The sequence below is a fragment of the Ursus americanus genome, chromosome 5 (assembly GCF_024610735.1).
Source record: "Ursus americanus isolate L20-20 chromosome 5, mUrsAme1.1.p, whole genome shotgun sequence".
Classification (NCBI taxonomy): domain Eukaryota; kingdom Metazoa; phylum Chordata; class Mammalia; order Carnivora; family Ursidae; genus Ursus; species Ursus americanus.
In genome coordinates this window covers 399671-414934 of record NC_142131.1, presented here as the reverse complement: position 1 = coordinate 414934, position 15264 = coordinate 399671, and the positions used below count along the sequence as shown (strand labels likewise).

The 15264-nt window shown below is 36.4% G+C and overlaps 1 protein-coding gene and 1 non-coding gene across 7 annotated transcripts in view; both read left to right on the top strand.

The window, feature by feature from the left end:
• DCP2 (decapping mRNA 2) overlaps window positions 1–15264 on the top strand; it is a 66607-nt gene that overhangs the window by 39493 nt on the left and 11850 nt on the right. For 2 of the 6 annotated variants that reach the window (XR_006776170.2, XR_006776169.2), the window contains exons 8-11: window positions 741–876; window positions 3889–3999; window positions 5730–5781; window positions 7820–12376. Coding sequence is in view for 1 of the 6 variants with exons in the window: in XM_045777295.2 (XP_045633251.1) it covers window positions 741–876; window positions 3889–3999; window positions 5730–5781; window positions 7820–7983 (463 nt within the window). In the remaining 5 variants the exon portion in view is untranslated. Of the gene's footprint in view, window positions 1–740; window positions 877–3888; window positions 4000–5729; window positions 5782–7819; window positions 15256–15264 lie in introns of those variants that run through there. The other 4 variants (XR_006776172.2, XR_006776171.2, XR_006776173.2 and 1 more) reach the window with 4 other exon arrangements.
• LOC123779324 (U6 spliceosomal RNA) lies at window positions 1620–1726 on the top strand. Its single transcript, XR_006776174.1, has one exon. It is a non-coding gene; the product is annotated as a U6 spliceosomal RNA (small nuclear RNA).

Sequence of the window (15264 nt, the reverse complement as noted above, 5' to 3'; positions counted from 1 at the left end):
CAAGAAAGTAGGCATGCTGCAATTTTATTATAATTTTTAAATGGGAAAGGAGAAGAACTCTGAAACATTCAGAAACAATACTGTAGTACAGTTCTTTGGATCAGTGACTCTGGACTGTTGTTACACATGTAAGTGGTACTGTAAAATGGTATTTCTTTATTATAAACTACTGTGTGAGTGCAACCTTTTACAGTCAAATTCTTTCACATAAGAATTTGAGACCAGACCTTTATTTAATTTGCTCATATACTGTCTTGGGCCCCTTAATTTTTTGCTTTAGAATATAGCTTAAGTTTTTAGATCCTCTTCTAGCATGGAAGGGATCTGTAACTGACTTGTGCAGGATCAAATTCCACACTCTAGCTAATAAGAAGGAATGCCACTTGTATTTGTTTGTTTCAAGTAAATTTAGAATTATTTTCTTCAGGTTTTTAAAGGTATAATCACTTATAGGGGAGGAGTTGATATGGATAATTTAGGAAGGTTTGGGATTAAAAATAACACTATTAATTCATTCAAGAAATAGTGAACACCAGGCACTCTTCTGGGTGCTGGGGATAAAGCAATAGGTAAAGCAGATAAGAATCCCTGCCCTTACGGAACTTGCATTCCACTGTGGGGAGATAGGCAGTTAATAAGAAAGTAAAGTTTGTGATCTGTAAGATGAACTATCAAGATGTTAGAAAAATTTTAAGTGAAAATTTTGTGATCTGGTTTTTGTTTTTTAAATCTTGGTATAGTCGAACCAAATTCCGCCACAGTCAGCAGTTATTTCCTGAAGGTTCTCCTGGTGACCAGTGGATAAAGCACAGGCAACCACTGCAGCAAAAGCCATATAGTAATCATTCTGAAATGTCTGACCTTTTAAAAGCAAAGGTGAGTGATAATACGTTTAAAGATTTTCATAACTTTAGATTTGACTTTGAAATGTATCTGAATGTAGAATTGCAGATTGACAGTTACAGAGCTCTGAATTGTTGCTCAAAGACTTCTGTGTTCCTGACTTGTGATTTGAAGCATGGCTGAGACTTCTTAACCTTTACAGTTTCGGTATAAATACAGTGTAGTAAGTAATAAAAAGTAACATCTGACTTTGGTATATACGCCATCAGTGACAGCTCTATTATCGTGTTGTATTCTGGTGCTTGACTATACCACACTTAATCGATCCATTCTACTCTTAATGAACATTTTGGTGGTTTCTGGTTTTGGGCTTTTGCAAACAATGCTGCTATGAATATCTATGTATATTTTGATGAGCATTCTTTTGTGTATAGATAATGAACAGAATTTCTGGATTACTGGGTATGCCTGTTCTCAAATTTTATCCCCAGCCAAATACTTGAGAGCTCCATTTGTTGTACATCCTTACTAATTCTTGGCATTATCTGTCTTTATCATTTTAGCCATCCATTTGGGTGCTACTCTTCTTTGTTTTCATGCTTTTAAAAAATATACTGGGTTCATCAAAATTACAGACTTTTCATGCATCAGAGGACACTCTCAAAGAGTGAAACAACATAACCCACAGAATGGGACAATTATTTGCAAACCACATATCTGATGTTAGATTAACATCCAGAACTCCTTTAACTCAACAACAAAAAAAACCCCAATTAATGCTCACTTCAGCAGCACGTATCCTAAAATTGGAATGATACAGAGAAGATTAGCATGGCTCCTGCGCGAGGATGACACGCAAATTCATGAAAAAACCCCAATTAAAAAAATGAACAAACAACTTGAATAGACATTTCCCCAAAGAAGATATGCAAATGGCCAATAAACACATGAAAAGATTCTCAGCATCATTAGTCATTAGAGAAATGCAAATCAATACCACACTGAGGTACCACTTCATATCCATTAGGATAGCTGTAATAAGAAAAAGAAAAGGAAAATAGCAAGTGTTGACAAGAATGTGGAGAAATTAGAATCCCTGTGCATTTTTGGTGGGCATGTAAATGGTACAGCTGCCATGGAAAATAGCTTGGTGGTTCCTCAGAAAGTTAAATACAGAATCACCATATGATCTAGCAACTCCACTTCCTGGGTATATACCTCACAAAATTGAAAGCAAGGACTCAACCAGGTAACTTGTATACCAGTGTTCATAGTGGCATTATTCACAATAACCCAAAGGTGGAAGCAGCCCGCATGTCTGTCAACAGATTAACGGATGAACAGAATATACATACAGAGGTATATTAGTCGTAAAAAAGCATGAAATCGTGACACACACATGCTACAACGTGGTCATTGAAACTTAGACACATGCTGCATGCAATAAGTCACACACCAAGGACAAATATTGTACCGTTCTGCTTAGATTTGGTACCTAATAGACGAATTTATAGATAGAGATTTATTTGAGGTTACCGAAGCTGAGGGACAGGGGAATCCAGAGTTATTTAATGGGTATAAAGTTTCTGTTTTGGATGATGAAAAAAGTTCTGGAGTTGGATACAGGTGGTGGTCGTACAACATTGGGACTATACTTATTGCCAGTGAATTGTACATTTAAAAGTAAAGTGGTAAACTTTGTATTTCTTGTACCACACTAAAAAATACCAGGAAGAGCAGAATGAATGAAATTGAATTAAAAGAATGTGGTAACATGAGTTTCTGTAAACTTATTTCCTTACTATTAAAAAAAAAATTTTTTTTATTGGAGTCTAGTTGACAATGTTATGTTAGTTTCAGGTATACAACATAGTGATTCATCATCTCTGTATGTCACCACAAGTGTAGCTGCCATCTGTCACCATACAACCACCATATAATGCTATTACAATGTGATTGACTGTATTCCCTACACTGTGTCTTTTATTGTTGTGACTTACTCATTCCATAACTACAAGCCTGTGTCTCCCACTCCCCTTCACCCATTTTGTCCATCCCCCTTCTGGAACCATCAGTTTGTTCTCTGTTCCGTTACCATTCTTTATTTAAATTAGCTTATTGTTGGGGCACTGGGGTCTCAGAAGAGCATGCAGCTCTTGATCTTGGGTCGTGAATTTGAGCCCCATGTTGAAATGAAAACTTAAAAAAAAGTTAGCCTATTGTTTTCAAGCTATTTTAGGAACTGCTTAACTTTTTTTTGTAGGTAGGTAGAATATAAAATATATTTTGATATTTTTAAAAATACAATAAAGTATTTTATTCACATTGTTTTAGTCTTCTTAACTAGCTGTCCTTTTAAGACCTGTAGGGACAAATTAATGTTTAAAAACTTTATTTTTTAAGTTAAACTTAGAAGTTTTGGGGGGGAGGGATAAGAAAATTAACTCTGTTAAATAATACAATTGCAAAATGTCCACTAATGCATGTTCAGGCTTTAGGTCTAACTTCAGGGATAATGGCCTAAGTTTCTAAAATACCAGTCTTTATTTCATATAAAGGATTATTAATTTAAAAATGCTTACTTGTTTGTTAATAATTTAAAGCAGATTTTAGGGTAACAGTTGATCACATCTGCTATATATTCCTTGTTTTAAGAACTGTGGCCGGTGTGCCTTGGCAGTCCCCTCACAGATTATTTTGACAGTTGTATAAGGTTCTCAAACTTGTTCCTCTCTCCCCCTCCATTTTTTTTTTAAACTCATGCATTGTAAACAAAATCTGTAAGCAGAAATGGGATAAGACAAGATTCCTTGGGACCATTGCACTTGCTATTTCATACCTTTAGTGGAATCTTGTTTTGTGAAGCAGTGTGTTCTGTTTAAAAATATTGATATGATGTGGTTCCCCAGTGTTCTAGGAGAATTTTTGGAAGACTTTGTTAAACTCGTATTCAGCCAGCTAAACATAACCTTGGGGGTATATGCTTTTGTCCTGTTACATTATATTGTAGGCTTACATTTTATTTTTTTCTCATTGGAAAAACAGAATCAAAGTATGAGGGGAAATGGCAGAAAACAGTATCAGGATTCACCTAATCAAAAGAAAAGAACAAACGGGGTCCACAGCCAGCCAGCCAAGCAGCAGAATCCCTTAATGGTAAGACTTAACAGCTCTAATTCTAAGAAGGCAGTTCACCCTATTTTTAGGAGTGGAGCAAGGGCATTGTCAAAAGCACATTGAATTGATATATTGATAAGATTTTATGGAATGAAATTGTGCATTATTTGCTCACTTAAAATCTCTGACTACTCTGTTACAGATTTGTCACATTGATTCAGTTGCACATCTGATTTTTGCTTTTTTATGTGGGTATTTAAATATTTTTTATTACTGTGAAAATAGTTTGTAGTCAACCCTGCTTTCTAAAAGAAAGAGCAAGTCCTTGGCTATTTTTCTGTATTTTTCTAAATAGAGTCTGTATTGTTTTAATAAAGTTGAAAGTTGGGAAGAACATCATTGTGTATTTTTTTCCTTCAAGTTGATAGAATTTAAAAAGTTAAAAATAAAATCAAGCCAGTGCCATAGTCCTTAGACTAGGCCTAAAGACAGATTACTGTGAGCGTTTTAAGGCATTTACTTTCACTCTTTTAGTCTGTGCTCCAGAAAGTAGCAATTCATAACTAACAGGTCTCCATTTCTTATCTTTTCTGTAAGTCCTGGTATTTGTATGTTGAGTTTTCTTGTAGTTTCACCTACTTCTCTTTTTTTAATAGTGGGTGATAATAGCAGTTTTAAGGTTTTAGCTAAAATTTTTTACCTGATTTTCTGTTTGCTGTTTACTTAAGTTGGGGTGTATTGATTCCATGGGCAAACATATGTTAAAGATGAGTTTACTGTTAGGTTACTTGCCTTCTACTATTATACTTCTTTCCTGTCAGATTGGCACAGATAAAAAGAGAGCCATTTGTATATTGTTGAGTGTTTCCGCAACACTTAAAAATAACTAATTGGTTCAGTTTTCTAGGGAGATAGCTTGGCTATATGGAAAGCCTGAAAAGGTTCTTAAGTTGTTTCCCTAGAAGAAGATGTTAAAGAATGTTCATCCCGTTACTGTTTTGAATAATGAAAATGTGGAAACAATCTAAATATCCAAGAATATAATTTTAAATGCAATATCATAGATCTATGCAGTGGACTACCATGTAGTCATTAAAAATGATGGTGCGGGTTTATATTTATTGAAAAAAAATATGTTCACAGTATGTTACATTTAAAAAGTAGACTGGGGCACCTGGGTGGCTCAGTGGGTGAGCATCCAACTCTTGATTTCAGCTCAGGTCATGATCTCAGGATCATGGGATTGAGCCCCATGTGATCGAGCCTCATGTTGGGCTCTGCGCTCAGTGGGGAGTCTGCTAGAGTTTCTCTCTCTCCCCCTCCCCCTGTTCTCATGTGCTCATGTTTTATCCCTCTTCCTCTAAAACAACTAAATCTTTAAAAAATAAAAAAAAAGTAGGTTATAGAATAGTCCTATGTACCGAATAATTCCACTTATTTTTAGTAATTATGAAGAAAATTCACAGTATCTTCATAGAGAAAAAGCTACAAAGATCCACCAAAATGTTAATTATCTCTGGGTTGAGAAATTTAACGAGTAATTTTTTTCCTGGTATTTCTATATTGTACATGTAATCAAGAACTAAAAAAAGTTTTAGGCTTAAAATAAAAAAAAAAATAAAAATACCAGTGTAAGACTGGGGATGGTGATTATATTACTGGTTTAATTTTCCTCCTGAGAAATTTGATCATATGTCTCCTCATTTATAGTAAGTAGAGTAACTGCAGCTGGTGTGTTGTGTGTGTGTGTGTGTGTTTTTTTTTAATAGAAATGTGAAAAAAGACTTCATCCGCGAAAACTTCAGGATAATTTCGAAACAGGCAAGTCATTTTCTTTTTAAAATCTCTGGTGGAATTTGATTTGGTTTTGGCCTAACCTTGATTTTAGTTAAGTATGATGGACTGTGATAGATAAGCAGGAAGAGTTGAACATGTCTGTAGAGAGTTCATATATGTGGTCATGTTCTCTAAATATGAAACTTGCTAAAATGAACTTAAATGGTCGAGATGAAATGATTTCCCCTTTCAGTGTGCTGTTTTTATGTGTGAGTGTCAAATCTTGGAGCTATGTATGACCGTTGTAAGTCAGTAAATATTAGTGAGAGGAGAGTAGAACCAAGTATTGTAAAGGTGAGGAGACCTCATTCTCACATCTATATATAAGAGTAGTAACTTCAGAAGGGCAACATTTCCCACCTTAGGAGGTAATTAGCAACTTTTTAAGGAGGTACTATGGATAGCTTTTATTAACATGACATCCGTCCTCAGTTATAAAGAGTAGGTGTGTGATCTGATTTGGAAAGTAATGGTGATGAATGTAGAAAGTTCTTTGGTAATACTGATTTAATAGACGTCATTTGGAAGTACAGTAGACTTTTCTTATGTGCTGTTTTGAATTGCGTGAAATCCCTGTGCAGTAGATACACATTTATTCACCATTTAAATGTAAGGCCTTCATATAGAAAAGTCTGAGAAATAAAAAGCATTTTAATCATATTTTCTTGCAGTACTATTTATTATTTAAGCAGGATAAATGCTATTTTAAAAGCTTTAACCCTGTTTTGGAAAATTAAGGTTAACTATATAAAGTCGTAGAAACTATCAGTTTGGTATACATAGGTATGGGGGTAGAAGTCATCTTAAGATTTTTCTGGCCATGTTGTCTGGTGGGGACATGATAGGCTGATGGTTTAATTAACGTAAGCTCAGAAATCGGTTACTTTACAAATCTTTAAAAAGGTGTATATTCAGGAAGAAGACATTAAAAGAGGGTAAACTATAACTCCATATACCCAGCTTAGTTGGGCATAGTATGGACATATAAAATTTGTCTTGAAGTATAAAAGGATTTTTGTCCTGGGAAACCTCATTTGAGATTTTCTTTGTACCTCAGCCTCTTTTTTTTTTTTTTTTTTTAAGATTTTACTGGGGAGAGAGAGAGAGCATGTGAGCACACAAGCAGGGGGAGGGAGGGCAGAAGGAAAAGGAGAAGCAGGTTCCCTGGAACTTCATCCCCGGACCCTGAGATCATGACCTGGGCTGAAGGCAGACGCTTAACTGACTGAACCTTCCAGGTGCCTGTGCCTCAGCCTCTTGATGTCTGTTCCCAATCCACTTTCCTGGTCAGGTCTCTGCTCTACCTTTAAAACAAAAAAATAAAAACAAGCCCTGGTAAGTTGGGAGTTTTGTTGGACCATGTTTTTGAAAATTTGGATTTTTCTTTAGGTTAATATATTCTCTGAAGATTTGGTAAGCTCCATCTTTATTTTTGTAGAATTAGACTCTTTACACATCTTAGATTACAGTTGTAGTCTTTACAGTGCTTGCCTTTATTTAGTTTTTAGATTTATTTATTCATTTGACAGAGAGCACAAGTAGGCAGAGCGGCAGGCAGAGGGAGAGGGAGAAGTAGGCTCTCCGCTGAGCAGGGAGCCCGACGTGGGACTCAGTCGCAGGACGCTGGGATCATGACCTGGGCCGAAGGCAGCCACTTAACCAGTCTGCGCCACCCAGGCGCCCCTACATTTTGATCTTTGTTAAGAAGCTCCCCTTATGTTGGCACAGAAAAATTGGGAGGTAGACAAAAGTGTGCCCATTTTTGAAAGCATGTGAATATTAAGGGTCTTAAAGGCCGAGACTAAGATTTTGAATGAATGTGTGGAAATCAATAATCATAGATGAGAAAATCAGTTGAGCCTCAGTTTAGGGAAAGTATCTTGGTGTTCTACTTGGGTTAGATTTAGAGTGTGGTGAGGAAAAATATATACTGTACATGAATTCCTTTATCACAAAAGGTGGGAAGGGCAGTATTTGAGTTCTTACTAAGTTACTGAGTTTGTTTATTTATTTATTTAAACAGATGCTGTATATGACTTGCCTTGCTCCAGTGAAGACCAGTTGCTAGAACATGCCGAGGGACAGTCTGTGGCATGTAATGGTCATTGCAAGTTCCCCTTTTCATCCAGAGCCTTTTTGAGTTTTAAGTTTGACCATAATGCTATAATGAAAATCTTGGACCTTTGATAGCAGCAGATGTGTTGTGGAAGTCCCAGGATCAGAGACCTGTTGCATTTGAGTGGGTGTCTCTTTGAGCCTTACCTTTCTCAGGTGTTTTAAAGAAATGCAGGGAGGTAATGATGTTTCTGAAGATAACGTTCTCTGCAGAAGAGAGAGTAGAAAGAAACATAAGTTTGCACTGTAAATGCAGTTATAACCTTTTATACAGATATACCTTTTCAGTGTTTGGCTAACAAATTTAAGTTGCTTTTTATGAGAGCATTTTGTTCTGTGTGATTGTGATTTTTATTTCGTGTTCTGGTCAAGAAAATAGTGTTAGAGTCATCATTAGGTAGCCAAGTTAATGGGAATGCTCCATCTGTCCATGACAATGATTGCAATAAGAGTTTCCTTGTGTTGACATTTTTAAAAGAAACTGAAAATTCACAAAATATTAAATGAATGCGAGAGCTAAAAATGTCACAGAAGTCAAAATTGCAGGCCATCTGCTTTGGTGGCATTTTGCGCATTTCTCTGCTTCTAACCATTTAGGTTCTCTAATCCTCTCTGCTGGGAGATTTGTTGAAAGGTTTTATTTAGAGCCAGCATCTACTATGTAATGTTCATGTTAAAAATGAACACAGCACTTCATTAAAGGACAAAGTCCTCAGCCTGGACAGGGACTGAGTTGGTTGGGTGGGGAGTGGACGCTCTGACTTGGAATTGAGAGCCTTGTGCAGTCAGCAAACCTGGGAGGGCGCTGGGGAGTGGGGGGAGGGGAGCGTGGCCCAAGGAGGCGGGGACCTGGCAGCTGCTTTGATGGCAGCTGCTTTGGTCTTGTCTTCACTGTCCTGCCGCTGACTCTTCAGTATTGTACAATGGTTTCATTCCTGTGAAAATTTATTCTCTATCACAGTTGTGTAAATATGAATGGAATACTGACATTATTAGGTTTTGCATTGCATCTTGGTGTTCATCTCTGGAAACAAATGTTGTATTAGGTTCCAATTTGCAGTAGTGGCAGAAACTGACATGCTTTTATGAGCATGCTGAAGCCCCTGGATGATGGAGCGGGAAGGGAAGGGGTATGCGATTCACCCAGGTACAAATAAAGCATTTTACTAGGGGACGATCAGAACATGAAGGTAACATACATAACTCACTTCTAGGACTGTATTTTGCTCCTCCAGGATTCTTAAATCTTCTTAAGATGGCAATGCCCATTTTAAGAAGAATTTCAGCTCTAATCGAGGACAATCACCAGGACTTTTAAGGGGACTTTAGTGTTCGGGCTGCTTCTGACCTCATTTGAAGGTATTTCTTTTGGGGGGGTGATGTGTGAGCATATGTGTGCGTGTGCATCTGCCATGTGGGTTTTAAAAATCTTTTTTTACGTGTGGTATCCACAAAATATATCTCTGCTTGTAAATTTTATTGTAGAAATCTTTATTCTGTATAGATAGCCTATTTAATAGGGGTTCTATTTAACCCAGTAGGACTTTCAGAAGAAGTACTCTTGTAAGGAATTCACTTGGTATTTCTTTGCTTTAGCTTTTAAATGGCTTGATTTTAAAGGAGAAATTCTATTTATTAATAAAAGTATCACCCTCTTGGTGCTAAGCAGGAGAATTCACGATTACAGCAGTGTGTTTAAAATTGGGTTATTCATAATCCTGCATCTTGTAATGTGACAAACTTGTGAATCCTTCCGTGACCTTTTTTAAAATACATTATATGATTGCTTTTGGAAGCTCTTACTGTTCTTTCCAGAAATACAGCTGCTTTGCTTGGGTCTCCTTGAGCCATATTTATAGCTGGTCCCAGCATTCCAGATTTCTATTAAATTGTTAAGGGAGTGAAAACTTAGTTTGCCTATAGCAGGTAAATCATTTTCACTCATTTACTATCATCTGGAAACCGTATAATTTTAGTGATTTCCTGTGTGTCTGTGTGTGTGGTTTTGTTTTGTTTTTTGAATATTTTGGTCAGTCTCTCTGGTGCCTAGAGTTGTGTTTTTCAGCTCTTATACAAAAGCAAAAGAGATTAGAGTTAGTTACCATAAGTATGTCCTCTAAAGGTGTTGAGCCTTTTCAAGAACCAACAGAGTATCTCTTTTCAATTACAGCAGTTTAACTCTGGTTAAATGGTATTGCTGTTGTGCTGCTTCGTTTAATGCACTGTGGAACAAAACAAGGGTATTGTTGGGATGGGATTTTGGTAACTTGAGGCTTTTAGCTCTCTTGACAGTTGGAGATAAGAAAAGATGTGAGTTAAAGTTTCTGTGTGTGATGTGACTTAACTATGCAGAAAATGGGGAAGTTGGGTGTACCTATTTTAGGTCCATCTGCTGTACTTACTCCCTTGAACCTGTGTATTAGTTTCTCAGTGTTCAGGTTACCTTGAGAAAGGCCATGCTTAGCACAGAACTGGATTTCTCCTTTGAGAAATTTTAGCATGGTTTGAAGAAATCAAGTGATAAAGAGTGTGCTGAATATGCAATAATTTACTTCTGTGTGCTGCATTTTAAGAAGCTGGATGAGAAGAGTAGTTGTGTTGGCTTCGTTGTGTTTTATGTCTTTGAGAGAAAAATAGGTCTTTGAATTCACTTGTTAAATGTTCTTATGTTCCAAACTTACATGTTCCAAGGTTCAGTGCACTGTGAATCTTTTATTTTTTTAAATTTTGTAGGTGTTTTTATGTATAACTGTAATGATTTGTAAGATGTTAAATGAACTTTTTTGTACTTAACCATCGTTATCCAAAAGATAGGGGTATATAGTTTACATGCTTTCACAAGTTTCTGTTAAGAAATAGCAAATGAATGGTTTTAGGATTTCAACCAGTGACCCTCTTCCTGAGACATAAACTGAAGAGCACCCTTAGCGTGGGTGAAATTTGAAGAGGTTTGAAACTTTAGTTGGATTCTCACGTTACTGTATAAAAGCAACTCTCCTATGCCGTCAAGGGATTTGTGGTCACTGCTTGCTGCTTTGAGCTTTGGATATTCTTATTTTTCTATTAAATATCAATTAGTTAGTGCAGATAATTAAGATGTATAGCAAAATATGGCAAAAATACTTTTATGCTATAAGATTGGGTTGGTACTTTGTCTTTTACGGCTTTAGTAGTTTGTGTGTAATATCAAATAAAAACTCAAACCTAAGTGAATGGCATCCTTCCACAGGGATTATATTTAAATTTTATTATAAAGATCAACATATTATGGTGGTTTTTAGAAAAGTTCAGGTCTAAGTGCATGTATGCATTAAAAACATTTCATTACCTAATTCCCTCTTTTTTGTTTGTTTCCAACAGTTAACGTGAATAGTAAGGAGCAAAGTCAATTTAAAAATTAGATTGTTTGCCAAGTTACTTTTCTTTCTATAATATCTCTTGGTTTTTTATATTTATTTTTGTACCAGTACCTCCCTCTGCCTCTTGAGATTTTGTTTTGATTGACATCTGTTTTGTCTCTGTGTTCTCTGAGGAAGTGTTTTCTTTGCATATTAATCATAGTTACAAGGTCAGATTCATTAACGTTTTTATGATTGAAAAAAAGTGTCACTTAGTGATTTTTGACTCAGATTATATTCTGGCCTGGGGAAGGGGCTCATATGTATTGTCCTAACTTTAGATTAGTGATAAGCAAGACATTTCTTACTTTGTCTGAAGGTATCAATATCCTTTACCTTTAAGTTTAAGTACCTGTCTCTGGGTAAGCAGGTGTTAGTAAAACAACAGTTCTGTTAAACCTTATTTCTGATAGCTTGGTAAAGCCTAGCTAGAGTTCCTCATTTTATATTCTGTCCTAAGACTTCAAAGTGTATTTGTATAGTTGCCAAGAACTCTAAAAATGAGATTATGATGGCCTCAGCATCTTTTTCTTCCTAGAATTGAGTTGCTCTTGAAGTTTATACTGGTGTGTCCTGAAGGTGGCAGATTGCAAATAGGCAATAAAGCCTCTGTCCCGTGCTTTCAAAATAAAGTTCTAGATTGCAGTTCCAAAATATAGGATAGATTATTATAGCACAAAAGTGGCCTGAGGGGAGGAGATAGCTATCCTTGCTAGGCAAAGAGAGTGTAAGGAAGAAATATTAGAAGATAAACCAGTGCTTAAGTGCTGTCTGTTGTATTAGGCTAGCAATGTGATCATTGCCTAGTCAAGCAGTGTCTAATATATATGGCTGTTACCAAGTGTTTTTTAGCTCTGGATAAAGTTGTTATTTTTTTACGGTCGCCAAGCAGTCTAGTAAATCTAAAGTAATTTTTCTCACTTTGAAGATCGGTGTTTGGGAGTCTGGTCCTTCCTGTGCTGATAATTTACAACTCCAGCCACACTGAAGTTCTCTGCTTTCTTACAGGAGCATAAGTCAGAGCACAGCCAGCCATGGTCAGGCGTGTGACGTAGCCACTTCATGAGGTACCTGTACATTCGTGCTGAATGTGATCCATTCCTTTCCATCTAGTTCTCTTGTGACAAACAGCATTTACTATTGAAACAGTAAAGCTAGGGAGGAGAATAAAGCTACCTTTCATACATGGGAGTGGACCTGAAGGGCTGGCTTCCACCAGCTTAGTTGCTCAGACTTTAATGTAAAGTACAAAGAATTGTAAATTAAAAACTATGGGAAAGTATGGAAGTTTTATTTTGAGAGATGTTTATAATTGAATCTTTAATCTGGGTCCCCAGATTAATGAAATCACTAGTAAAGAGATTCCATTTGTCTTGTGTCTTCTGTGGTTAGCAGAGGGGATGGTCTAGGGATGGTAGCGGCTGGAAAGCACAGTCTGAAAAGAATTGACGGTGACACAGTGCTTGCATTAGCTGTGTTGTAGTATTGGCCAGCGGTGCTTGGGGGGAAGGGAGTGGATGCAGAAATCAGTTGCCGTGGTTTGTAACCACATGGACCCTCCTCTTAGTAGACTTCTTTAGTCCTTTAGTCCAATGGAAGAATAAGGCCCTGAACATATATAGGTGCTGCTTTTTTGGTGGGAGGGCTCTTGTAGGGGTTTGGGTGGTGTTTTGATTATTGGCTTCTGAAGCCAGGAAGAGGCCACAGAGCCCCCACTGCTACCCCACCTGCCCTTTGTATCTTGTCCCTTGTATAGAATAGTTTGTGCTACATCCTTATGTGAAATCTGCCACTTTGGAAATTTATATGCAGTGATCATATCTTGCCCTTCAGAGATGATCTCACTTGACCCTTGATCCACAAGCAGAGAGGAAGGCTATGGACACCAGTGCTGTTTTGGGTCTCAGTGCATGTAGCTGTCAGATTGTCTGGGAACAAAGAAAACTGTGGTTCTAAGGTGAAATTGGCAGTGTTCTGCTAGTCCTTAGTCCTTGAGAAGTCTTAGTTAACAGTCTTAGGTTGTGGGCTTTCTGAGATAGAATGTAACATTTTAATTTAATCTGCTTTTAATTCATTGAGTTTCTGAAACAATCTCTAGCTACAAACTATGGTGTGAAACATTTTGGGCACAAATCCACATTGTTAGTCCTTGCTCAAGCTTTAAGAAATTAGCTAGTTCTTTGTAAAATATCTTGGTTTATATTACTATTTCGTGATACTTTGGAATCAACTATGGATGGCAGCAAATGAAAGCAAAGATTCTCAGCTGAATGCAGTTTAGCAGGTAGTAACTGTTCCTCAGCAGTTGGGTTAGATGTTAATACTTTCTGCAGCGAGCGGCAGTGGACTTGCTCTCTTCGTGTCCTGTGTATATGGTGTGCACTGGTAGAAAAGCACAACAGACGTATCTACAAGAGTTTCCCTGTGCATTTCACTACTGTCCTAGGGGACTCCTGTCTCTGTTGTTCATTTTAGGTTTGCATTTGGATGCTGTACAAGTACCTTTTAATTTGAAATATAGGTATCTGAAGAACTGAGTCTTTAATTTTACTTTTTTGCTCATTTCACTTCGAAGTTAGGACAGGAGACAGCTAACTGACTTTCCATTTTCTTACAAACTTTTCCTTCAGTAACAGGGAAGGAAAATAAAACCATGAACTATTTTGTATATATATATAACACACACATTATATATATACACACACATATATTTTCTTATGATTGTGTTTGAAGTTTATTAGCTTAATACCTTAAAAAAATCATCTTTGGTAATTGACACATACAATTCAGATTTAAAAGTTTACCTGTTGGCTTTAATGAAAATTTAAAAACAGTCTTATTTCAGAATAAAATGATTAATCAAATGGAATTATAGTTCATGTATTAACAAGTGAAATTCTGTATAAGATTGTTTTTCATGCAGTTTGGATGGGAAAGGGAATAAGAATTTTTCTTTTTAACCCTACCACTTCTAAAACAAGGGTTTGAAGTGTCTTTTATGCTGCAGAGACTAGGTAGTGTTCAAGGAAGATTGTGTAGTCTTAAAACAGTTTTCTTAGGAGAAGGTTTTAGTCTGGAGAAGGTGAAGAGACTTATGCTGAGTGATGTTAAATTTTATGTGGGACCTACAAAAGCTGGTAGAAAAAATTGAAATGGTTTCACTAAATATGATGTTGAGAAAACTGGACTTTAGGGTAAATGTGATTTGTAAACTCTTCAGTAATCATTTTTGTCTTGTGTGAAAGGATTTAACATTTAATTTTTGCCTTAATTATCACAGCATTTTATGACTTTACCTTCTAGGGCATTTTAACGTTTAGAAAAAGACTGTAAGTAAACCACTGGAATAATTCTGTCTCTGGTAGTAATGAAGTTCCTGGTGCTTGTTTTGGTTAATTGTCGAACAATTAGAGCAGAAAAGGAACCCCAAAATACCTGTTTACCTTGTTATACAAATTGGTAACTTTCAGATGGATTTATTGTGTTTCTGGATTTATTACATTCTGGCTAAACAGTAGCTTTGTCTCTTTTCCCTTAGTGTTAATCAAAGGATGAGGACTGATTGTCACTTATATTGGGTGTGACTATCATAAATTAAGATTTTCCAGTGAGTTTAAATGTTTGCAGGATTATTGTACTTCCACAGTTGACTAGCAATGCCAGCTGTAATCTCCCCTGAGAAAATGAACAAAGTCCCGTGTCTTAACAGTTATGCTCTTTTTTTGAAAGCTTTTTGATGTAAATAACACCAGTTTAGAAATTAAAAACCTTTTATCTTACAGAATACAATTTGAATGAATGAAGGTTTCCTTTTGTATTTTAAAACATTTTTACAGTTGGTTGTTCAAATACTGGCTTTCTGTAAAAATATTGTGTTAAATTTAGACTGTTTGTAGTGCAATATCAATAAATTTTGCTGCTTGGGCAGTTTTAATTACTACCTTAACCTGGTTCC